The sequence below is a fragment of the Calidris pugnax genome, unplaced genomic scaffold, assembly GCF_001431845.1.
Source record: "Calidris pugnax isolate Ruff unplaced genomic scaffold, ASM143184v1 scaffold225, whole genome shotgun sequence".
NCBI classification, from domain to species: domain Eukaryota; kingdom Metazoa; phylum Chordata; class Aves; order Charadriiformes; family Scolopacidae; genus Calidris; species Calidris pugnax.
The window spans coordinates 1944818-1971489 of record NW_015091072.1 but is presented as its reverse complement, the minus strand read 5'-3'; the positions used below and the strand labels follow the sequence as shown (position 1 = coordinate 1971489).

The 26672-nt window shown below is 41.2% G+C and overlaps 1 protein-coding gene across 3 annotated transcripts; it reads right to left on the bottom strand.

The window, feature by feature from the left end:
* Positions 1 to 266: 266 nt before the first annotated feature.
* GDAP2 (ganglioside induced differentiation associated protein 2) lies at positions 267 to 26647 on the bottom strand. Of its 3 annotated transcripts, XM_014957274.1 has the most exons (15): positions 26528 to 26589; positions 25870 to 25942; positions 24693 to 24939; positions 23033 to 23172; positions 18719 to 18872; positions 17135 to 17223; positions 14676 to 14752; positions 13572 to 13731; positions 11710 to 11860; positions 10678 to 10754; positions 9260 to 9336; positions 7575 to 7714; positions 6871 to 6925; positions 1947 to 2090; positions 267 to 1012 (listed from the first exon to the last, which is right to left on the bottom strand). In XM_014957274.1, exons 3-15 carry the CDS (start codon positions 24866 to 24868, stop codon positions 965 to 967), a joined length of 1488 nt encoding a protein of 495 aa, XP_014812760.1. In that variant the 5' UTR covers positions 24869 to 24939; positions 25870 to 25942; positions 26528 to 26589; the 3' UTR covers positions 267 to 964. The 3 variants fall into 3 exon arrangements, with proteins under 3 accessions (XP_014812760.1, XP_014812759.1, XP_014812761.1); XM_014957273.1 differs by lacking the exon at positions 25870 to 25942 and having other exon boundaries at positions 26528 to 26647; XM_014957275.1 differs by lacking the exons at positions 25870 to 25942; positions 26528 to 26589 and adding an exon at positions 26012 to 26218.
* Positions 26648 to 26672: the final 25 nt, after the last annotated feature.

The following is a 26672-nucleotide window of genomic DNA, read 5'->3' as shown; positions in this document are numbered from 1 at the left end:
GGGTAGGCTGAAAAACTTCTCACCTCCAGTTCCATAAGTACTCTGTGGTTGAGCTCTCCTACATGTATCATGTCTGTCAAAACCAGCGAGTGCCAGGGTAACAACAAATAAAAGGAGCCTGATATCTCTAAGAAACAAATCTGTCACAAGAGGTTGGGTTGGAGTCACCCTTTCCCCCTCCCCTCCATACATAGTTCAGGCAGATGGCATTAATTTATCATACAAACACATCTGGTCACGTCAAAGGAGAACAAAAACAACTATAGTTAGAGGAAAGAAACCACAAATGCTTTTCAATTTTATTCTTACTGGGAGGGTAGTGGCATCTTGACATGTCACATCATCCAATGAAAACCGACAGGGACTTTATCAAGGCTCCTCCTAGCTCACCTAGCATTTATGGTATTAACTCTTGCAGTAAACGTGGCTTGGCTGTAGTGCTTTGTTCAGCCCGCAGACATGGCATTCCCAATTCCAGATACTGTTGCTGGGTCAAGACCAAAGTAATCAGATGTGAAACACAGAGACCATATGAGGACCAATGTGTCAGGGTGGTACTACACACTATTCGTACAGACCAGACAGAAATGGGAATTACAAATGGAGCTGAAAAATTATAGTAGTTAAAACCATGATCAAGTGTTTTTGGTGGATTTCCCAGAAAAGAGAAAGTTTGTTCAGAAATAAATGTAACACCTTCAAAAAGAACAAAATAAAATGCACCTAGTGATACTTAAATCAACTTTTCCGTTGGATAAATATATTTGAAATAGTCGTACAGTTCACAGTGGCATAAAGTTCTCTGATTGCTCGAGTGCTTGAAAATATCTCATCAGTAAAAAAATACCAGAGCTGGGGGAGGAAAACCCTCTCTCTGAATTCTGTATATGGGCAAATGCACAGGTTTTGGCAGGCATCAGGTCATTGGATCCATGGGAAACCAGCAGCATCACAGGACTGCAGATCACAAGTCAGGGGATGGAGGATACGAAGAATAGTAAGGCCCGTTTTCCTGCAAATGAGAACAGAACGAGCAGCTGAACAGAAGTCTTCTCCAACACACCTTGGGGCAATGGATATGACACAGCAGCAGAAATAAACAGGTACTCCCTGTTTCCTCTTCACAAGTGCAGTGACTGCCACAATCCACTCAGGAGAGGACTGTGCAGGTAGTCAGGTTAAAAAAAAGAGAGGCCATGGTTTTGCCTCTGTTTTAAGCAAAAAGCACAGGCTAAAATTTTGCCATTAAGCCAAAGCTGTGACGCAAGGAAGCCACAAATGCTAGTGTAGGCAGTCACTCAAAACAAAGTTGCTTATGCAGACACACAGCTCTGGCTGTTATTTTTCAGTTACAGCACATCCTCTTTGCAATGATTCAGCCAACCCAAGCCATATTCATTCCACCATTTGGGTAGAGACCTGGGATAGAGAAGGGAGGAGGAGGAGGAAGGGGACCAACACGAAGGCAAGGGACACTTCTACAGTTTCATTTCATTCCACAGCTATTTTTTCCCCTAGTTCCTCCATGCTTGTTGATACATGGGACAGGGAAGATGAAACACAAGATCACTTTTTTTTTCCAGTGTAAGGTGTATAGCAGGTATAACATGAATTTTACCTTATCCACAGGCTCTTAGTGTGTTATGTTACAGTTCTTGGCTGAAGAAAGGTAGTCTGCCTTTTATGCACATAGAAGACTGCTCAATTGGGAAAGGAGTCTGCTCCTTAGCCAACTCCTCTACTTGGACTGATGTGGAAAAAAAAAAATTTAAGGCAATTGTTGCTCAAAGAAGAACAACTAGACTCTTCAGGAACCCTCCCTTTCTTCTCCCCATTCTTAAGGTGTGGAAGTCAGTGCCTTTAAAGCTCTTGTGGAGCAGAATGGGAGATGCACAAGAACTACGCTTAGGAGCAAAGACTGATGCTTACCACATGTGATCACTTACCCTGGCATCATACTCGAGGACGAAAGGGGGTAGGTCAATCTGTTCCGGGGGTATGGCTGTGAACAACTGCTGAAGGCTCTCCACATAGTGGATTTTGTCCTTTAGCCCTGAGACTGTAAAGGTTGTGAAAAACCATGCCGAGACCTGAAAACAAACCCCAACAAAACCAAATTCATTTGGTGCCATTACTTGAAACACTAATATCATGGCAATAACACAACCAGGTCAGGAAGTAACACACAAGTGACTGCTAGCAAGCACCGTCTTGAGAGCCTTCAAGCTAGTGTCTTCTGACTACATGCTCGCTCCTCCCCAGCTGCCAGTTTAAGGTCTCTTCCTACTGCACAAAAGTAACAGCTACTCTGTTATTTGTCTTCAAAAAAAACCAAAACCAACAGCAGCACATTTTCACTTCCAGTTTAGCCGGCTCAGAAATGACCTATTTGACTCTGACAGAAGCATTTTCAACCCTTTCCCTTCCAGTTTTCACACAAAAGGCAATTTGAGGGAGAAGAAAGAGAGAGAGACTTTCAGTTGTTCAAAGGTCCTACTGAAGTCTCCTCTCTGCTTTGAGTTGGCTCAGTGTGTGTCCATCCTTCTGTTTTACCACATTTCTTATCAAAGCCTTATCAACTCATTCTGCAAAATTTTACTCAAAGTATTTACACCTCTGCCTCTTTTGGATGTAAACAGGGTAAGGAATTTTTGTTTTGCAAAGGCCAGTAAGACACCATTGATACTTCTACAAGTTATTAAATATCCCTGTTTAGATTGCACAAGCTTTTACTTTTCAACTGACCTTGTCCAAAATTAAGCACTGTATCACATTTTATTACTTATCTAGTCTGTTTCTGGTAGACTGAAGGGAAAGAAAAAACACTTGTGAGAACCAGAGGTTACTGTTCCACAGGACACAAATGCTCCTATTGCAGATGACTCCCATGGTCCTGGGTAACCAGTGCCTGCTGACCCAGCTTGACCAGATGACATCTAGAAGTTTCTTCCAACCTTGACCATTCTGTGATTCTGTTTGATAGTTGTACTTTGCAGTAAGTTAACAGAAAAGAAGCAACACCACAAGAAAAGCCTTGAGGAAAGTGGGGGCTTCATATAAACTAAAACTTCAGGTCAATAAAAATGATCTGCTTGAATACAATATTTAAAGAAAAAGTCAATATCTAAAAAACTGTCCTGGAATAACTATGCTGTCTCCTCAAAACAGCTTATTCTCATAAGAAAGGAATAAATTAAAAAAACGAAGTAAAGAACTGGACATAACATTTAAAATTGGTTCATTATTCTAAGGGCAGAATTAGAGATTCATGTTAGCACAAAGCAGGGAGACAAACTATTACTGGCACCCATTATTTACTGCATTTTTCTAAAGAGACCTCTTATGAGTGACACTGGGTGACAGTTTGACGAGTGAAAAATACCCTCTCAATCCTGTACCACAGTAGCATGCATTCCAAGTATGAATGACAATCATTAAGCACAACTGCTATGGATGTTCATATTTAAAAGTCTAACAGGGAATATTTTTGCAATCATCATAAAAACTGATATTGGGAAAAACAATTTTCATCCCTCCTCCCTACCCCTTCAGCATACAAGCCATTGCAATTTGACACATCTTACCAAGTAACACAGAAAAAAAGGAAGGGGGGGGGGCGGGCAGAAATATTTCTAGAGAATTTTTCTCTTATCCCCATTCTCAATAATCACAAGTTATAGAAACAGCAATATGAGAACAGCCATTTCCTTACTGGTAAGGGGACACAGAACTTGAAATTAAAACAAATCCCTGTTAATGCAGTGAAAGTAGAATAAGTTATATAGGAGCAATAAAAAAAAAAAATAAATCAAAAATCCAGTCTATCTGCTGTACTTTTCCTTCATTTTTCTTGTGCTGCAGTTCTGAATCTGAATACAAGTCTACCGAAGTCACTCTGCCAAGCTAGAAAGCCACAGAGTTAAAATGGCAGATATCTTTCCCTCAAAAAAACAGAACACCACAGATTAAGTGTGTCACCAATCTCTTAATTGGCTGATACCCCAAAGACAAAATTATGAACACCTAGGAAATTTTATTACAGTTGGAAGGAACTTGTGTAGAAAAGGCCATGAGCAATTTGCAACAACATTTATATTAGCATCTGATCTCCAGAAAACACTTCTATGACTGCTACAGAAAAAACAAGACAAAAATTGTACATCATTAATATAATGATTATGTATATCTAATTTGAATATTCAGGTATGTTTCAGTTTTGAGACATTCTTCATTCACAGCTAAGTTACTAAATGTATGAAAACAGAATTTCTCCAGGTGAGATTGTTTCAGATCCAGCCACTGACACTTCACTCAGAACATACCAAGCTCTATAAAGCTTTGTTTGAAGCAGGAAGCTGAGAGGATTCACACAAAAAATGCCCCCAAATCCCTTCATTTATATATCAGCAGCAGAAGTGCATTTACACACAGGAGTATGAAGGATTTTGTGACAGCACTTCAAGGGTATCTTAATCTAAGTCCTGGTGGTGAAGCGTTCAGACAGCAAGAGTTGCTGCCAGCCTAAAAAGCTGCTGTTCCCTATGATGCTATGTCACCATAACAAGTTACATTTCAGCAGAACTACAAGAGAATCAAGTTCTCACAGATCACAAGAATACTCCCATTGAAGCATGAAGAAAGGCAGGATTAGTGTATAAAAATGGCTTGTGCAGTGACACACCCTGTGTTTTAGGATAACTGCTCCCTGCATACTGAAAACCATGTATTCTAGATCAGCAATTATCCTCAGAATACACATAATTTAGAAGTTTCACATCTAGAAACTCAGCAAAGAATCACCATTGGCCCTATAAAGCACTTCCAGAACTATGCTTGTTTTCTAGGGGCACAGGAGTTTCCAAGAGGTGTGATGAAAAGCCTCTTGATCCCTTTTAGCCCAGAAATAAGCAACATGACTAACAGATGGCAGACACCCACTGTGTCAGGATTCAATACTGTGCTAAAATGGACCATTTATATAAAATATTTAAGAATGAGAAACATGTACAAGGGCGATGTTTGGGGGTTGGGAAGCTGCATGAATGCACAAGCCTTTTTCCCACATTTGAGACATGGGGTATTTTCCACTATTTCTAGGGAAGGAAGTCAACGCTCCAAGTAGGAAGATGAATGTGCCAAACTTTCTTCTTTTTTTTTTTTTTTTTTTTTAAAGATATTTGAGGCTTCTGGGCTAGCTATCTTCCACAGGGACAGCAGCCCTGAAACAGCCAAAAAAAGCAGGGGAGAGAAAAATCACTCCCTCTTAGCAGCCACCTTCTACACCAGGGCTTTTAGCTGCATATTCCCCACCATATTTCATAAGCTGATGGTCTCTGCGACAGCCAGCAACAATCCCACTTGCCTTTCAGTTAGAGAAAAGGCTTGGCAGAAAGACAGGGACACACATCCTTCTTTTGCCTCCAGCTGTACTGCTAGACTAGGATACAAACCAACTCCATTTCCAGCAAGTTATGGGGGCTCCAATTCTCTCACCCTCCCTTGCTTCCCAGCAACTATCTACTTCCCCCACAGATCTGCCGAATTCTTCTGCAGTTTCCAAAGGGACAGAGAACATGGCAACAGACTGGTGAACACAAGTTCTCACAAAAAACAACAACAAAAAACCATCAAAACCCCCCCAAACCACAACACCAAAAAAACGGACCTTTCTCAACCAAATAGAAACATATGGGAAAAGAGGAGGGGGATGAAGAGCTGCTGGAAATCTAAACCACTAGTACTTCCTAACCTCAACTTTTCCACTCAACTTCACAACCTCATTAGTGTTCTGTGCCAGGTCCTACAATTTCATGCTCTAATTCTAGCACTCAGACCTCAGATCTGTACCCTGTGGGAATAATCAATGTCCTGACAGAAACCAGAAGGTATACTCTTGGGAAGCCTCAATCTCACCTACATAAAAACAAGGAAGCTCCAAGTCTCATGCTGTCCCAGCTGTGCACACACAAAGAAAGGAAGCTTAGGAGTCAACCAAATTCTTGCTGGAAATGGGCAAACAGGTGTTTTTTCCATGCATATAATCTTCTCAAATTTGATCAATGTCAGCAAAATGCAGAATAAACATGGAGGTTAATTTGGTGTGAACATGGAGGATCACATTTCTAACTGTTAATAGGACAAACAAAAATTTGAGGAAGGGCTGCTCCTGACAGTTCATCTGAAGTACTCCTACTGCTGCAATGAGTAGTGGGTATGAAGTACAGAAGAGACCAAGCTCCATCTTCTGTTGCCTGACACAGATCATAGCCAAGGCTAACGTCTTACTGCCTGATGAGTTCATTTTTTTTCATCTCCTGAAGGCTTAACGGGATTTTTCTGCACTTTGCCACAAAGCATTCTTCTCATCTTTGCTACTTCTACACTCTATAATCTTGACTAATCCCATTGCTGCTCGACACACTGCCCTCTGCCCATACCAGGGCAGCTCTTAAGTGATACGCAGCACATGTGCAATACCTCGTGTGGGGAAAGAAAAGGTGAAACATCCAGGAAATGAACTACACAAAAAGGAATTCTAAGAGAGTTTGGTCATAGTTTGTCACCCAGCCAGCCAGCAGGAAAAAGGACAAAATGGTTCTTTGAAATAAGTGAAATCCAAAGCTTCCACCTCTCTCTTTTGAGAGTGCACGCAACCCAAGGCACAGAGCTGCACTGCACTGGGGTTCAGCTCATCACTTGGGTTGGAAGAACTACAGCTAGATCAAAAATGGGGATGAATTGCAAGTAGACCGTGGATCCAGAAGATACTGCCTAATTTTGGAAGTCTTCTATATACCTCCATGCTCCTCATACAGTCTTACACACTACCCCGGCAACACCCAAAACACTCTTTTGTGCTATCAACCTCACCTTTGAACGAAATGTTGGGTGGACGAAATACAGTGCCTTCAAGTTCCTTTTGTACCTGGTATAAAGAAAGAAAAAAAAACCTCTTTAAAGGTCACTGCTAATTAAGCTCATCTACACAACATAACAGTTAAAACACAGATCATTTTGCTTACGTGCCTGTGATCTAATCTTACAAAGCTAGGTCTAATATAAGGCCATATACCAGAAAAGTAAATGTAAAGAGCAAAAAAAAAAGTAGAATGATTATTTTTTTCAGGTAAAGACATCATAGCCTACAGTCTTATGTGGACAAGGAAAGTTATGGACAAATTATGACTACCAATGTTACCCAAGTCCCTTCCCTCACAACTACCAACATACTTTTAACACCACCAAGCTCCAGAAGCTTCACCTCTGGATAGAGACAGACACTACACCCAGTATGCCTCTCTAACAGCTCCAGATGGGACACTGAAGACCATAGAACTTCCTGGTTTGACTGATGGTTCTGAGAAGGAAAGAAAACATATCTTCCTTCCTCTTGCCTTTGCTCTTTTGCCCCAGCAAAACTCTCTCACAAATAAATGGGAAACCAGATACAGGAAATGATGAACATCTGCACAGGACAGAGGACCTCTCACAAATAAATGGGAAACCAGATACAGAAGAACATCTGCACAGCACAGAGGAAGACTAGAAGGGGTTCTTCTCCTATTGATACTCACTTGGCATCAACAACATCATAGAGTTTCTTCAAGAAATTAGAATCTAGTTGATTGTAGTCATTTGTGAGTGTATGGAAATACACCAGGACATATTCCTTCACTGCAATATGATCCATGACGTGGATGAAATACAGAAGAGCCTGAGACAGAAAGAAATGAAATTTATATATGCAAAGAACTCTTTTACATTAGATTTTAATATGCTTTGTTTAATTCATTCCCAAATCAGAAATGAGTCTGAGTAGCACGTTTGAGCTACAAAAGCAAGGTGAACATCCCAAATCTTTGACTTTACTGTAATCATTTAGGTGCGTTTTTTGTCTAGCTGACCTCACAGATGGAGGAGATAAATTCTTGCTGTTTTCATGAAAATCTAATTTGACTTGTTACATTTCACCCTTCACGTCGTGCCAGTGATAGAAGCAGGCCAAGTCTCCTTCTTGAGAAGAAGGATGCCACGTTAGGCCTGCTTCTCTAAAAATAGTTTAGAGAAGAATAGTCCAGTTTCTCCTCAAAAAGCGCCACCTCAACTTGCACAAAGTTTTATAATGGAATAAATTTTTCACAGAATCACAGAATTGTGGTGGTTGGAAGGGACCTCAGAGATCATCGAGTCCAACCACAAAAAAAAAAAAACAAAAAACAAAAAAAACCCCACCACCACACCACCTAAACACACAACAACAACCAAACCAAAAATCCATCACCCACCCACTCAGCAGCCCACGACAAACCAATAATCTTGGGCACTAGAGCATGCCCTGAAGAACCATGTCTACACGTTTCTTAAATACCTCCAGGGATGGTGACTCCACCACGTCCCTGGGCAGCCCATTCCAATGCCTGACAACCCTTTCAGTAAAGAAATGTTTCCTAATATCTAACCTGAATTTCCCCTGGCATAATTTGAAGCCATTGCCCCTTGTCCTATCATCTGTAACTTGGGAGAAGAGACCGACCCCCGTCTCTCTACAGCTTCCTTTCAGGTACTTGTACAGAGCGATAAGGTCGCCCCTCAGTCTCCTCTTCCCCAGACTGAACAACCCCAGCTCCCTCAGCCTCTCCTCGTAAGACTTGTGCTCCAGACCCCTCACCAGCTTCGTTGCCCTTCTCTGGACCTGCTCCAGCACCTCAATGTCCCTCTTGTGGTGGGGGGCCCAAAACTGGACACAGTACTCGAGGTGGGGTCTCACCAGTGCCGAGTACAGGGGGATGATCACTTCTCGGGCCCTACTTGCCACACTGTTCCTGATACAGGCCAGGATGCTGTTGGCCTTCTTGGCCACCTGGGCACACTGCTGGCTCATGTTCAGCCCACAGTCGACCAACACCCCCAGGTCCTTTTCTGCCAGGCAGCTCCAGCCACTCTGCCCCCAGCCTGTAGCGCTGCAGGGGGTTGTTGTGACCGAAGTGCAAGACCCTGCACTTGGCCTTATTGAACCTCATCCCGTTGGTCTCAGCCCATCCATCCAGCCTGTCGAGATCCCTCTGCAGAGCCTCTCTACCCTCCAGCAGATCAACACTCCCACCCAATTTTTATCTGCCAACAAAAATAGTTTCTATTTAATCTAAGTCTTCTACAGATAATTTCCTGAGTATTATCACTGAACTACCTCTATAATCAGACTTTCACATCCTGAATATTCATATTCAACCTACAAAACTCTGGTTTTACAAAGCCTTACCTTTTCCATGTCTATTAATGTTACGGGGATATTCCTTCCAACTACCACCATCACTGTGCGACCACAGTTATCCACACCTACAAAACAAAGAAAAATATGCCTCAAAATATCTCTCAGTCATGCCAGGTTTTGGAGTTGGTCCCTTTCAAACTAGGGAGAACCCGCCACAACTCAATTTTTGCAATGAATCTGGTTTTCATATTAAGATGAGTTACTGTTCTTACAATACCAGTAGCTATTCTGGTTCAGAAAAGAAAGGTGCATCACACCCCAGAAACTTAAGTTTTAAGGACTGCAATTTTATGCTCTTGTATACTCCACATTTAAATCTCAAAAAATAACACAGGTTTTATTTTTAAGAAAACCTTCACTCACAGTTCTACCACCAAAGCAAACTTCTTCCTAGAAAACAAGCTCTGAAATCTAATGCACAGATTTTCAGAGCACACCTTATGGGCAACCTGCAGTCCACTGAGCCTCATCTAAGGCAAACAAAACAATTTAAAATTGCAGTAATTGCAGAAGGTATCACACAACCTTGGTATTTGCACAAAGATTAAGGTAAGTATCTGGATGGTCAGGAGACTAAAGATACCAAGCCAAAGTGCTAAACAGACTTTCTCTGCAGAAACACAGCTATGGTTTTGAGACCCTGACTGCTCCCTGTTTCTTCCTGTCATGGTACAAAGCAGCAATAAGCTACTGTGACTACGGCAATTTTTTACATGAGTATGATGCTACCTAAAGAGCAAAAGTGAACTGAAAAGCACAGTTTCCAGAGCACCTCCCTGGCTACAGGGACCTCACAGCTATTTTCTTCCATTGAACTCTCCATTGGGTTGTTGAGTCTCTCCCTAATCATCCCACCTACAAAACTCATGGTTGCAAGATGTGCTGCTCATGGTACTCAGCCACTAGTACCAGGAGATACAGAGGAGAACAACACATATTTAACCTGAGGGAAACAAAGCAAGCTGTTTTGTTCAGGAAAGCTGTATTAAAAGTTGCTTCAGTAACTGCTTCTTCTCTACACTAATCATCTGAAAGCAACATTGATTTCTTTGTAACAAAAGGGTGGAGACAGTTAATCTTCTGGTCTAATTATCTCATACAGAACATCTCGTGCATTGGCTTAATCTAGAAGTACTGATTTACATCTAAAGCTACAGATAATTCAGGATACACACGTATCCTCAGATTGCTAAAGCAGAGCAGTTCTGGAGTTTACTACAGAGTTTGTCAAAGCCAATCAAGACAGAACTTCTGCTTTACTGCAGGGATGCTGTCTAGTTCTTGGCCAGGTTTCTAGATCAATAACATGATATACTGTATACTCAAATCCAATGAAAATAGTTTATCTTTATTTTGTATTTTTACTTTAAGACAATATACATCAGCTATCAGTACCCTGAACTTACCTGTCTGGTACAAGGCTTTAAGAGAAGCAATATCAGAGAGGTCTTCAGCTCTTGCTTGACACAGCCAGCGATTATAACTAGAAAGTTAAAAACATGTGGTCAGGTCCAATCCCCCTTTGGATTAGCATTAGAAGCCTTAAAATGTACATGGGAAAGACAAAACAAGCTGTTTTTGACTGAGCCCTCTCTCTAATGTTTTGGTTTTCTGACCTGTGGAGCAACTATCAAGTTGTTAAAGAAAGAAGTGCTGGAGGACAAAACAAAAAGGAAAAAAACCAAACCAAAACATTTGAATTTCAGTTACATACCTAGTTATTTTCACTGGGGCAATGAAAATGAACTAACTAGTAACTACAGTGGTGTTGAATTTGAGCACGTCAGTGTTTCAAAAAGAGGAAAAAAAAATTCTTTAAAAAGTCTACAAGTCAAACATAACTATGCAGCAACCAGTGTCACATATGGCTTTTGGTTGTTTTTTTTTTTTTGTCTTTTCAATGATAAACAACTTAGAGCCTCATCTGACAAAACAAGCCAAGCACACCATGCCTCAAGAGTAGTCCTGCATGGAACTGGCTTCTAAGAAAGTGATCATGCACATTAGGGTTAGCGGGGAAAAAAAAAAACAACCCACCCAAACCTGAGTAAAGCCCCAGCATTCATTTATTTATCCTTCTGTTTTGAAAGATGGAGGAAAAATGTTTTGCCCAGAGCCTCGGGAGCAAGTGGGCAGTATTGAAAGCAGGTCACCCCGCTACAAAAAGTGATGATAAAACAGTGACATCTCGTGGCAAAAAGACAAGCCAGATGGTTGGATGCACTGTGCACACTAATAGATTTATCACTCTTCCCTTTTCCTCCTACTGCCCCTTCCCTTCTCCCTTGAGGCTGCCAAACAATCCAGGGTGACACCATGTTTTATCTGTTTTCCCCAGCTAGAAGATTAGGCTTTACAAATAACAAAATAATCTTAAAGGTTGGTCCTCTGAATGGCTAACCAACCCCAAACATTCACACAGACAAGGAAATTCTCACTTCCTCTGATGCTGTTTTTGCAGTGCTGCCTCTGACAACTGTCCCTGAAGGATGAGGCGTCTCTGTTTATCAACATCTCCCTCCATGCGGGCAAAAGCATGGGAACCAATGAAAGACAAATCTGCCTCCAGACCCTCTTCATCTGAAGCATCTGCAGTAGAAACAAAGGCAGTGTAAAATGTTCAAGCTGTGTACAAGACAGCGATGCTGTTGCTGAATTGCTGTATATCTCAGTGAGCCAACCCAGTCATCATGCTACAAACCAACACAGAAAATCACCTGAGGGATCACGTACCATGATGCAGCTCTAGTATCTCTCCAGCACAGGCTATAGAATATGATCGATAACTATGGACTCCCTTAAAACATTGGCTTGCCTGGAAACAAAGTGGGCAAGTCCTAGTCATGAGCTTGTGACATAGGGATAATGGTTAACTCTCTCAGAAAATAAGGTCTGGAGAGAGAGACTCAGGCTTTACAGTCGTCTTACAGGGGAAAAATAAGTCTGCAGAAGCACAGATGGTTCAGCTTTATTCAGTTTAGAAGCTGTACCATAGAAAGGGCTCACTTTTTATAGCATTGACACTGCTTTGAACAGATGCTGTAGAGCTGGTGATAACCTGAGTTTGAATATTTTTATAGTATTGTTTACAATATGCCTGTGTGACAAAGTAAAGGAGCACAGGTTTGCTTGCTGGTGACAATACCAGAATGCTCCAATGAACTTGATGTCATCAAGGAATATTGCCAAGGCTTCTAGCATCACTTCTCTGGGCAATCCAGATAGGAATCAAGTTTCCCAGTTCTAGCATGAGATGCTACTGCAGCAGTGAGACAAAAGTGCAGGATTCCACTGTACCCATTGGCTTCTACATATGCAAAATGAGTAATTTCTTAAGTTATTTGCTAGTGGTTGAGTGCCTCACACTGATCAGCCACAGCTGCAAATATCATTCTAACCGGCAATTTGGACAGAAAAAAAGAAGACTGGAATCTGATCAATAGGAGTCAGTACATCAGATACCAAACTGTGAACAGGGAAATTAAGTTGTTTGTATCCTCACTGCATATTCAGCCTTATTCCAGCTGGCCTTGCAAAAGCAGAACACCTTTGAAACCCATTTTGAGTTATCTGCTTTTGATGTTTTAAGGCTTTACCTGAAGTGCAAAACTTTCATAGCACTGCTTAATAAATTAAGCAGAATGTGCCATCTATGCCTATTTACATATTAAATTGTTTTACCCTACATATCTCACCTTCTCAATGCTGACATCTAGGCAACCTCTCTACAAGCAGACTTTTCACTGAGTTTTGACAGCCATTTCCCAAATACAGATCTCTGGGCTGACCTAGCTCCTCTATCTTTTAGATAGTTTCTCCTAGTTTTCATTGAGCATCAACTATTTTGATGCACATGATGTATCAACACAATCTTACCAACTGAGACAACATTTGCTAGCATATAAGCAACATTTTGCTAATATGTAAGATAGACCATTAACAATAATGCTTTTTTAAGTTAAGGGCCACACAAGATTCTGAAAAAAACTCCACAAAAGTGCAAAGTTCCTAATTACCTTGGGAGAAAATTTGCAAAGGGAATGAACTACCCCACCTCCCCCTCTCCATCCCATCCCACTAAGACAGAACAGCAGCTCTACCACATCCTCTAATGATAGCACTCTACACAACGAGGCAAAAAGCAGAAGTTACTGCTGTGGAACACATGAAGCCAACGAGGCAGCACAACAACTCTCTTCATTATAGCCCGATTTAGGGAAGTGGGGTAGGAAGCCTTTTCTGTTTTTCCTATTGATTTTCAGACAGAGATACTTATTCCAAAGTTCAGTTAAGAACTCACCATCTGGAACACCCGGCTTTTCAGTGATCCTGATCTGCCGCTCTGGTACGACAGGCTCCCCTTCCGCATTGCCAATATCTGCAGGGAGGTAAGGCAAGGATTGTATCTCTTCTTCCAACGATCTCGGAAAATACAGAGGCAGCAACTTCTGGTAAGTGGCCTACAAATAAGAAAAATGCGTGAAGGTCTATCACGCATCCTTGCTCTTCAGTTCAGTAACACCTGCCCTTGTAGCAGGGACCTTCTCAGAGGTTTGGAGGCAAAGTACAACTTCCCTCCACGACTTATTTGGGCTACTACCTGGCAATAAAGGCACACAAACTTGATTAAGGCTAACTTTTTTTTTAGCCGTACTGCCAAATGACTTGGAGACAACACTGCTTTAACCTTCATGAACTCAGACTGAAGATACTTTAGTTTTGTAATGAAGTTACAATATGCATGGATGACAGACTTAGTGAAGGCTACTTATATTAAAATGCACCTTTATGCAGATCACCTTTAGTGATCTGACTGGAAAAAAAGAAAAGGCAACAACCAGCAAAGAGAAACCCTCCCCACATGGAGCAAGAGAGTGAAAAATCTCTACTGAACATTGTAATACCTCATGTGTTCTCTCCAACTGAGTAGCAGTTTTAGAACACCCAACAAGTTAGTTATTTTCCTCACCCAGATGCCACAGAACCTGAACACAGTGGGTGTCCTGCTCAGGAATTGCCATTATCAAGTCTGATATACAAGATAAGTCAACATTCAAAATGCTAGCATCCATCTGGATACAGATCATTAAATGTCAAGCTTATTATTTCAACAAGCCAGCAAGCAATGTTTAAGATGTTTCTAGGTGATCTGTCTCCTGTTCATGGCTCAGGAACATGGAAGCCAGAACTAGAAAGATTCTGAATATGTCCGCAGTGACTGCTAAGAGCATAAACAGTACTGGGAAAGATGTTAGGAGGAGACAGAAGGATTGCTGTAGGACCAAAAATCTATGCAATTTGAAGGGGAAATCTGAATCCAGCTCTACAATGCAGGAGTGAATACTGCTGCAAAGAAGATCAAACATGCCCATGAATTTTGGTGGAATAGACATCAAGGAGGTACCTCCTCAAGCTCAGAAACTGCAAACACCACCTTCTCCAGAGTCTCTCCATGAATCTCCAGGAACCTTCTAACTGTGCCTGAAAGGAAGAAGATTAAATGTCGTTAGCAAAATAGGAGGAGAAATTTACACACACAACTACAAGTGAAGAAGTCAGAGTACAGAACAGAGAGACACATCTCTCTCCTGATAAGAAATAGCACCACAGACTGTACACAAGCGTGGATTAAGTGGTAGTTTAACACATGAAATCAATTGCTGGCCATATTGGAAGTTCCATCTCAACTCTTTCCTGCTACTCACTTTAGAGATGAATACCAAAAGAGAAAAAGTCTCTCTGATTTCAGCTTACTAGGCAGTCCTCAGACTGTGGAATGTGACTGTACGGCCCTGCAAAATCAAGCCAAATCCTTCCTTTAGAGAGTCCTGTGCAAATTGCCAAACCCAGATATTCCTAGAACAAGCTATTGTGCCCAGGAAAGCAAGCCACAGCAGAAATTGGTACAAGACAGAGTTAGCCACACAACACCTCTGGGGTCAGCTATGCTAAAGAGGCATATAAAAATTATATTTAGAAACCATGAGGGAATTTATTTCCTCTTACTTTTTTTGGACTCTCACAAAGCTTTAGCATAATCCAGGGACACAGTCAAGTTCCTAAACACTCACAGCTAAGGGGGGAAAAGAATGTTCTGTAACCAAGCTCCCAGTCAGACAGAACCCTGTACAGATGAGGTTCTTGAGCTGCAATAATCTTGATACATGTCAGGATTTTCAAGTGCTTTCCTGTCAGACTGCCAAGACAGAAAGTGTCTAAACAAATAGGTTGGTCTAGCAGTGTTTTTCAAGCAGCATATATCCCTACAGAGACAACATAAGAGAGAAAGAGAGAGCAATAAAGGAAAGAAGTCTACTCTACAGAGAATACATTAACATGAGTTTTTCAAAAAAATAGCAGGAAAACAAAAGAGCTATTTTCAAATACTTCCTGTACAGAAATTCAGTTGTAATTGGCTTGACCTGCAACACTACTTTACAGGACAAATGAATCTGTGTGGTTCCACAGCAGTTTTCTGAACCTATTGAGGCGGATGTTTTCATGTGTCTCACTCAACAGGCAGATAGCAGAGAAAACTACAGACAAATCTGTTTCTCCGGTGTCAGCACCTCTGCTAAACAGAGGGTAAGAAAGATTTCTCCAGTCAGCTTGCACAGCAAGAGGAAAACCCACTCCTTCCAACTGCAATAACTTCCCTATTGTGTAGGAGTACCATGCAGGAAGGTCCAGGGACTGGGTGGTGGTGGAAAGCAGACAGGAGGAAGCTAATAAAAATTAAAAAGTCAAGAGAAAAGGGAAAAGTAAGAACCAGGCAAGTATATAATATTGTTCTCTAACCATTCTTCTATTCTTTGTCAGCCTAGGAAGTTTTCCTATTTGTTTTTAGTAGCCTTCATTTTTTCTTTATTATAGCTTCCTCTTGAACCCAAGTTGAAAACTTTGAGCATCTACAATGCTTTTTGGTAAGCAGTTCCATAAAACAAATAGTGTAAGCATAAGAACTGATGCTTATTTCCCCTTGTTTTTCTGAACCTGATTCACAGTAGCATTGTTTGAAGGTTCTTATTTTGGGATACAGTTAACAGCTGATTCCTATTCACCATTTCCATGCCACTGATGAGTTTAGGCATCTATCACACTCCTTTCAAGCTCAATGTATTCCAACCTGAAAAAGAGACTTTAGCTTACTTAACTATTTCTTGCCTTTCCCTATTCCTGTTGACAGCCTCAACTTCTAGTTTGACTATTTTCTTTTTGAATGTGCAGCTTTAAAGGGTGGACAAAACACAGATTTATACCATAACATTCTTAATTTTGTTGTGTCTTAGCTTGCCGTTTTGAACTCCAGTGAGCTGTTGGTTTTCATGGAACTATTATAATCTCAAGATTTTGCTTCCTAGGATGAGCCCATCATTTTGCATGTGAAGGCAGAAACACACTGGGGTGGGTCAATAGGGGAAGAATATCACTTTACATTTGGATACACTGATGACTCTAAAGTGGCAGATGAAACTCACTCTGTTGCTTGAGGTCTGTCTACAGCTATTCCACACTAAGGCCCAATCTTCACTACTTTGAACAATCTTCTATTACCAGCAAACTCTCACACCTCACTGTTCAGCATCTTTTCTAGATTATTAATTAACGTATCGAAGATTTCAAGTTCCAACACAGATTACCATGGATCTTTACTGATAACATCACAGAGGAAGGATCATTTGTTTTTATCCTCCATTTCCTGATTAACCATGAAAGGTTAATGTTTGTTAGAGGTCTTTTTACAGCCTCTAACAAACTACAGTCCCCTGAAAAAAGGTTTCCTCATATCAACAGCAATCTGTCAGAGGTAAGTGATGTGCTGAATACTGCCAGCCAGTTTATGTCACTTCCCAAGAAACTTACGCAGTGCTATGTGGGTTGCATCCTCCAAGGGGTAGCATCTTTTCAGGGAATTAATGACACAAAATCCTACAGAGCACATCGCCTGTTCCCTGAAATCCAGAAAAAGAAAAACAAATGAATGGAAGGCTGAATGAGAACAAGTGTCTGTCACTACAATGGATAGCACCAGTCCTTTTTTTCCTGCCTCCACACAGCAGTAATCCTCTTTCACGTTTGTGCAGAAGGATTCCTTCATGGCAAGATGCGTACATACCATCACTAAACAGAAAAGGAGGGAACCATTAATGATTCCACACTGTTTCCTCTTGTGTTTGTTCTCAGATTTCTCCTTCTACCTCAGCTACATTGTTCCTTCAATTTCTCATAACCTGAATGAAGAAGTTCTTCTCTCAAGCTCCCTGCAACCCTTTCTAAAATACTTTCCTTCCTGCATAGGATCAACAGTGAGGAACAGAAGGGGAAAAGTAGGTGCTCTTCATTGCAAACATTCTCTTGTTCCTCCACCTGACCTATCACTTGTTTTGTTAGAGGTCTGGAAACAGACCAAGGTGGCCTACTCAATCATAGGTATGATTAGAGAATCATTAGGCTGGAGTGATACATACTTTAGGATCAGTAAAACACTTCCAGCAGAGCCACATTTTTAGAACAGTAAAGCAGAGGTGTTGCCAGTGGTCACAAGAAGAGTTTGCGCACGCTCAGAGTTGGTAGACAATTCCACAAGTGTCTAAAGTTACTCTATAGAATAGATTGACTGAAAGGTACTTGGAATTCAATAAGCAGAATTATTAGAATATTTAATTGTTTTTAACATGTTTCAATCCAGATCTGATTTTGATTGTTACTTCTGAGGCAGAACAAAACTGGCACATACTAGAAACCTTTGCTGTAATCTTGATTATGAAACACTTACTATTGCACTGTAACACACAGTGCAGACTTGGAAGAATCGAGCAACCCTAAGAAACTGTTAAGTACGTTTTTTGACATTGGTCTTGTTCAGGTACTTTTTGTTACTGCTACCATCACAACAACCATCACAGGAGAACAACAGAATACAGGAAAGAACCCAGAAAAATAGAAAGCAGAAAGATCAAAAAAACGTGTTAGTTAAAACGAAGTGAAAAATGCCATGGATGAAGGAAGAAAAGCTACAAACCCATCTGCAGCAACTGTGGATTTAGAAATAACTTTGCTCCCTAACTCAGAATTTTAGGTGGCTGTTTTGTGAAGGCAAAGATCACATGTATGAACTGACACAGCTGTCAGATCTGCCTGTGGATATGTCCGTGTGGCTGCAACGATGCATTAAGTTGCTGCTTGAGCAAGCCCATTTAAAGCCAATGGAATTACCAATGCTGCCTCCCTTCAAAGTCACCAGATGCTGCACAGCTCCAGGACTTGAACCAGCTCAGATCTCTCTGCACATTTTAACTACACTGCAACAAAGATAACAAAAGGCATGAAGTATACCATCAAGCCACTAATGTCCAAGAAGATATTCACAGCCTTTTTACAGGCCTGAATATCTAGAACAGATGGTCCTTGGATGGCAAACCCTGCCGTGAGCTGTCGTGTGCTTACTTTGCCAGCTGCAGGACGTTGCGGTAACAGCTGTACAGAGAACTCTCAGCTGCTGTGCGATACCGGCTTTTGTATTTGGGTCCCACGGTGTGAATGATGAAACGTGCAGCCAAATTAAACCCTTTGGTGAGCTTGGCCTCGCCTGTCCTGCACCCTGAAAAAAATAAACACAAGAATAAATGCCAATGTCGTAAGAAAGCTAGAAGTATTCAAGCCCTTGACTTGCCTCAGAGTCAGACAATTCCACTTGATATACAGAAGTCAATGTTTTAGACATATTACAGATAGCATTCTGTCTTGTGACAATTGCTTAGTATCACCTAATTACACTGAGGAAGTGAGAAAGCTGTGCTCCTTACTTTCAATTTTGAAACTATGCCCATAAAGACAAACCAGAAATTGCTAGAAATGCTGTCTTAACAGCAGTGCTTACTATGCAACATACAGAGCCAAAAGGGAGAAATGATTCGGCAACGTGCAGAGAACTGACGCACAAATATGCTACACAACAAGCAATAAAAAGTCCTTCCAAATTTAACAAGTTGGTTTGGGAAGATTGCTGTTTGGATAAAAGGACTACAAGTCTCCATAATCAAATCCACCAACTGTTGGCAAAGCTACTAAAAAATCAATAGATCAAGCACTTGTTTCATCTGCGGTCCCAGAACAAGGTAGCTTGCTTTGGTTTTCAAGTTTCTTTGTGTCCACAAGGCAGAAGTATGATTTTTATGGAAATCATACTTTCTTGACAGACTAGGTGTCTAGTCTCAAGGCAAGGAAGTTCAAGCAACATATTTAATTGTTCCATTCACAGCACCCTCCAGTTACATACTCTAGGATCATTTACTGTATGCTAGCATACTTCACATCATTACCTCTTTTTGGCTTTGATTGCTCTTTGGCTATCTCCTGCAAGTTACTCATACTTAATTCCTGTAGTTTTTGCAAGGGAAATAGGTTTGTCAGAACCCTCAGTGTCATCCGTTGACCTCTCTATTCCTTTCAGTCAATATATTTCTGATAGTGAAAAATCTAGGAAGAGCTACTGTGTTTGAAGTCTGTTTTTCCTTCAGCACCTGGAAGAAATGTCTGCAACCTCTCCCCTTCTTCACCAAAATCTAGTCTACTCAAGTTCTGGACAGCTGAAGAAATACTTCTAGTCTTACCCTTTCCCTACCCTCAAAGACAAGCATTTTCTACCTTCTTCCTCCTGCTTGTACGGTTGCACTTCAGCTTTCTGATATATCTGAAAACTAATATTTTTCACTGGATTAGGTTTCAACCTGATCTTATAGGTTGCTAGTTCCCACGAAAAGGAATGAAGAGGGGACTGAAGGCTGTGACCACCCTTCTGGCAGCAGCACTGCAGTAGCTTGGCTCAAGTCAATCACGAAGCTGCCCACTGAATAGGAGCGTTCACTTCTCCTGCTACACTCTGCTCCTTGTGGTGCTCAGGCAGGCTATCAGCAGACATGAAAGCATATTTTATGGCAAGAGACATTCCAAGTCGAGAATCTCTCTTACTCAAAACTTTAAGCATGTCCTTTTAATGGCAACAACACATTGCCTTTAAGCTAACATCTTGTAAACTTTTTGATCCAACATATCACATGATTAGCTTCTACAGACCTCTGTCTTGTTTCTTCTGGGCTAATGACAAGGAATCTAACAGCATACTAAAACTAAGCATACTCTTCTGAATGACTGCACATCCTCTAAGACATCTCAGCTCAAGAAAGCAACTAAATGAGCACAATATGGAAAAAGTAGAAGGTAAAACTGAAACAACCTATCAGATACTACTCTTCCTCCATGATCCAAGTCACACAACTTCCAAAGAACAAGCAAAGGTCTGCAGGAAAAACTGTCTTGTGAAAAAGAAAAAAGCAAGTTTGACTGAGGTATAGTTGTGAATAAAGTTGGAAAACTAATAAATTCAGATAACCAGACATGGCATCACTAATCTCTAACTATACTTACATTGCACTTAGTACTTCCCAATACATTCTGCCTAGAGACCTCTACAAAATTTATTAAACTAAACGAAGCAGCAAGTACTATTCCTATTTGAAGGCACAGTGAAGTGATCTAGTCGAGTGAGCTGCACAAGGTAAAGGTCTGTGGCAAAACCGGGAATAAATTCAAAATCTTATTTTTTATCCAGTGAGACTTCCAACAGCACAGCTTTCTCTCCAAGTTTAAAATGGGAAGTCTGAACCCTCCACACGAAGTCTGCAGCAGACAAAACAGCTCACTGCAGTTGGAAGACCACTATGCATTGCTGTTGCAGAAAGTCCTAATTAGATTGCAACAAGTATGTTGATAGGCAAGCATGTATCAATAGCACTTCATTTGCAAGCCTGGACCCTTGGCTGTAGCATTTCTGGGTTAATCAAAACTACACACTGTTCCCAGGAACATACAAGTTAGCTGAGCCTTAATGAAAGCATAGACCTTTGAAAGGTCAGCATGTCACATGCTTTAACATCATGATTTTTTTCCCTTGGAGTCTATGAAATATGACTATATACCAAGCAGTAGGAATAAAGCAGGAGAGAACCAACTGAAGATCACCACTGCACCCATTTTACAGCTTTAGGGCAAAGATCATACATTTTCACTTTTCTCCCTAAGAACATTTTCCTATGAAAAAAGTTCAAGGTTAAATGGGAAAGAGTGCAAAAAGGAGCCAGAGGTGACACAGGAATCATAAACTAATTTCTTAACTAAGCTCTCTTCCCCTTCTGCTACTGTGACAAACACATCACGGGTGCACAAAAGCCAAAGCTGTAACCCAGTCTCTCTTCCTCCCCCAACACAACTCGCTGGTAGAGTGTCACAGAAGAACCGATCTCTGAAAAGCTCTTGTCACAAGATTAAAAGGAAACTGTCATGCATGGGGAGTTGTGAACCTGCAGAATGCATTACAGAGAGAAGACAGTGTCTTTCTTCAGGTGAAAGATGCAAAACTACATGTAACTCAGCATGATAAAAGGGAATTTAAGAAGCTAAGCCCAACTTTTACAAATAACTCCCTACAAGGCTGACAGATCACAAATTTTAAGGACTCCTTGAAATGTCGTCCCTCTTCTCAGCTTACAGTGCATACCAGACACTCAAGTTTATTTTAGAAAAGTTTCAGTGCACATAGCAGGGTCCTAACTATTCTGTAACATCTACTGTATTTTAAGAGTTGTTTCCACACAGGGGATGCACACTCACTTTTCCATGGTTAATCTTCTTCCTGTTTCACTTCCAGGTTACTCACAAAAAGCAAGCTGGATCAGCATAACATGATTTCATAAAAGCAGAGAATGTCTATTCTATTGTAGTTTAAGCTACCAAGAGCTTATATTAGAAATATTATGACTCCTTCCACTTTGTTACTATGTGATAAGACGACAGAGCTGTCACCCAAGATAGTGAGCAGTATTAATCAGGGATCGGTTGAGTCTCAAAATTCAGCTCAGTACCATAGTTACTAGAAATGTGAATTTTTAACTGAAAACTGTATTAGACTTCTGTATGACCTTGGATAACCATAAACTCTTTGTTCCTCACAAAATAAGGAAACTCTTCATCTAACCAGGAATAAAGCTGAGTATTTGTAAATCTTATTATCAGCCACAAACTCTGTTAATAAAGAATCTAGGCAAAGGAAACTTCATCCGTTTCCAGAATAGCCTTCCACTAGGGAAGGTCTTGTAACTTTCTAATAAAGTCATTTGTTGTGCAGAACAGGAAAATGAACAAAACAATCTCAGTAATCAACCAAGACTTTATTTAGACATGCAGTGTTTTATCATTCCATCTATTATTGACATAGTTCCCTAGTTTCCTGAAAGGCTGTGTGTGCAGCCTGAAATAATAGCCTGAAAGAGGACACACAAAGTGTATATTAGAACTCAATTTCTGCAATGGTGAACTTCAGTTCCTGTCTTCCACTGCGTATACATGTTGAATGGGATAAGAACAAAATCTGAAGATCCACAAGACTGGTCCCTTGAGTAAAAGCTCTGACAAACTAACTACTCTAAGTGGCTTCAGATAACAGTGGGAATTATTGTAGCACAAAGCAAGGGCTCAAATTGCTAATTTGAGTATCTGCCATAGACTTTCAATGATCTGTAATCCAAATGGCAAAAAAGACAAGAGACTAGACTGACATGTGTTTCCTCTGTTTATTTCACATTAATACTAGACATTGTTGATGGAGAGCTACATCTTGATTTTAGTTTATGGCCAAATCCTGATGCTTTGTACTATGCAAAGACAGTAGATTTCCATAAGATAAAAATGTCTCCAGCCACTTACCTTTGAGTTTCTGGAGTTCATCCTTCAGGTCAGGACCAGCATGCACAAATATACTTTCAGATACCGGATTCTTATCAGTGAGAGTTTCATTACTGGTATTTACTATGGCCGTGCAGTTCAATAACGCTACATCTCCCTTCCTGAGGAAACAAGGAAACAGTTTATTGCAGGCTAAACATCAGACTAAGCAGGATATTCTCAAATAAATGCTGACAAGCAAGGAAATGTCAAGTTAAATGAAAAGCATTAACAGTACTCCAGTGGCCATAGAGCATAGCATAACCTGACATGCTTACCATGCAAAATCATCCTTTGCCTCTAACTGATAAAGAAAGACTGCATGCCACCCATCATTTCCTTAAAAATTCCCAGCCTCAACAGTAACTTATTGATGTAGAAAAGGCAGTTTTGTAGCTGTATGTAGCCACCAGAAGATGCACAGCAGCATGGAGAACAATATGTTAAAATAAAAAAAAAAGTTGTATTCTCTCTTGGAAAGAAGAGGACTGTCCTTGTAATACATTACTTTCAAAATGTCAATACTTTTTTCAATGTACTTTTTGGGTCTGCCTACACACTATCCAGGGCACTTCATGGCTGCTGCTCTTCCTCAGGCCACTAAGGATCTGGAGTGACACTGCAGCTAGTCAAATTTTATTACTTTTGTTCCAGAATTGTGAGTCTGCAATTTGATCATGTTCATTCTGCTGTTCAAGGATCAGACATGCAGAAGATAAACAAAGCAGAGATGCACATGAAACAATGGAGTAGCAGAACTCTGACCTGCTTTTTATCACAACAGAAGCCATTAGAGATTTTGGGATCAAAAAGCAAAGGAAGGGAAATACAGACTCCCACACACAGGGAGAAATTAAAGTAACTGTTGAAATTGCACACATTTATTATGCCCAAGTCGGAACAGATGTTTAACCTTTTACTTCTCTCTTTTTTTTTTACTTAATCAGGTTCAGGAAATCCATGAACATTCCCATTTCCTGCATGTATTAACCAGAGAGAGGTTCAGGCTGATGCCTGAACCTGTGTCCCTGAGAAATCCTTCTCTCTTCATACTGATTAACAGTTACTCATCTAGAGAGCAGGTTTGAATATACTGAGTTACAGGAAACACAAACTGATGGAGTAAGTTCACCTCAGCCCACTGTACTTTATCAATGGATTTTGATACAAAACCATGGAGACAGAAAACAGAAAAGAAAAAAAAAAAAAAGAGAGCCCAAAGCAAGCCACAAGAACCACATGAAAGAAATACTGATCCAAACCAGAGAGATGAAAGCAGAACAAAGCCAGCAAAGGAAGAAAAAAAGCTAGTAGATATCAAGTATATTTTTTTTTAATCTAAAAATTTGTATCAAAGTGTCCAATTAAGTTTTGATATTAAGCATATGGTATGACAGTAGGAAGTACAGCTCCAGTCCGTTGCATCAAGGAATGCCTATGAACATACAGTTTCTAACCTATGGTGGAGCAAATCTCAGACTTGCAGATTTACAGTGAACAAAAAGATTATTCTCTTTGCAGACCTGTAATGTTTGATGCCTGAAGGCTTTATTCTATAGCAGGAATTGTTATATGAGGCAATTGGATCCCAACAGTAAATGGAGAAGTGATGACAAACACACCATGGCCATATGGAACTTACCATAAGATTATTTTTGCATTGATGTCTTCCCTGTATGGAAAAGGTGATCTAACACCAACTTGAGCTTTTTCAACAGGATTTTGGTGAGAGTCCAGCTGCTTTGCCTCATAGGCATCAGTCCAGCCTGGCAGACTGTCAATGTCCACAAATTGGGAAGGAGCACCCAAGGGATCCATGGAATGGAAACAACAACTCCTTTCCTCTGCTGACTTGTGACACTCCAATCCTCACTGGAGTCTTCCAGGTGCTTTAAAGGAAGAAAAATCAAACCAGGTCACCAACTGTTCATTAAGGCTAATTCCTGTGAAGCCAGGCCTTTCACAAGGCTGCGATACAATTCAAGAGAGCAGCTGAGTTGGAAATCTGTTTTTCTGTTTCCTGCTTGTTCTTTCTCACTAGTTTTGCTATCTCTATCCAAAAAAGGCAATGCTAATACTTGTGAAATACTTGTAAGACATGATGAAAACAACTTCTTTATTAAATTGGTCCAACTGACTAGTGATCCTGTACTTTGAAAGTGTTGAATACAAATTCCCAAGTGTAAAAAGGACCTTAATCTTTCTGAAAATTATTATTTCCATACCTAAACAAAGAGCAAGTTTATAGCACAGTATGTATAATCTACCCCTTCAGAGATTTTGGTCTAGCCCCGCGTTGTACTTTAAAAGAAAGAGAAAAGACTGAAAAACAATACCTCCCCACGAACCACCACAACCTAAAAAAACCCCAAACCCCTCAACACCAAAAACCCCTTAAAAAAAAAAAAAAATCAACAAAAACATCCTCCCTCCCCCTAGATCACACAATCCTTGCAGTTCAGTGAGTTTTGAAGTACCATAAATAATACTGCTTAGTTCTCACAGTCACGCACTGAGGCACAAAACCCCTTCACCCAAAAAGGTTTTGCAAGAAAGAGCAAAGATGTAAATTTGAACGCTGGCCAATGAATTTGCAGACTGAACCTTGCCATCTGACTTTTTGGGGTTTTTTTTGTTTTGGTTTCTTTTTCCCCAAAGGCTGAGATGACACTGTTTGCTAGATTAAGACTCAAACTTGCTGAAACATGCTTTTCAGTTACCAATTACCAATGCTACGTTTTCATTATAGCTACTAAACTAGTGAATTAAGCTAGCACAAACACACTCGCAGTTTACCACATACACACCTAAATACACACCTACTATTTAACCTCTGTCACAGGTTCATAACTGATATTAATTTTGAAAAGATAGCACCTACAAGTGGTAACTCTGAAAAAACGAATGAGAAAAGATATTAATGAGGAAAAACAAAACCCACAAAACAAACCAACCACGCACACTGGAATCGAGGGGCGATAAAGGCTGACAACAGAAAGAAGACGAGCCCTAGGAGCATCCAACCGAGAATTTTGCCATGAAGAGCTGGGAGAAAGCCACCGAACGAGAAGGCAAGAGCCGTTAGAGCGGCTCCAACCAAAAGCTCATCCGCAGCGGTGCTTTTCGTCTGACGGACAGCCCAAACCAGGGGCTTGAGCGAGAGGCAGAGACAGAAGCACCAGGGCGCACCGAAGCTCCCCTCAGACACCCCCCCCAGCCGTTGCCCGGGGCCCTCCCGCGGCAGAGGTGGCCCCGGCGGGGATGGCGGCCTCACAGCGCTGACTCAAGGGCCCTAAGCCCCCCCCGCTTCCCCTTCGCCCAGGAGAAAGGCGCTGTCTCTCCCGAAACACACCGCCCGGCACCCTGTGCCGCCAGGGGCGAGGCCGGCACCTCCCGCCGATCCCTCTCAGAGCGGAGCCGCCGCTGCCGCCAGCAACAACGGCCTCCAGCCCCGACGCGGCCGCGCAGGAAACTCACGGGCAGGCCGCGCCGCCAGCCCCGCCCGGCCAGAGGGTCTCGGTCGGCGTCGGTTCGGCGACATCACCCAGAAAAGCGGAGCCACCGCCGAGCGCTTCCGCTTCCGGGAGTAGCCCCGCCTCACCCCGCCCTCCCTCCCGCCAGC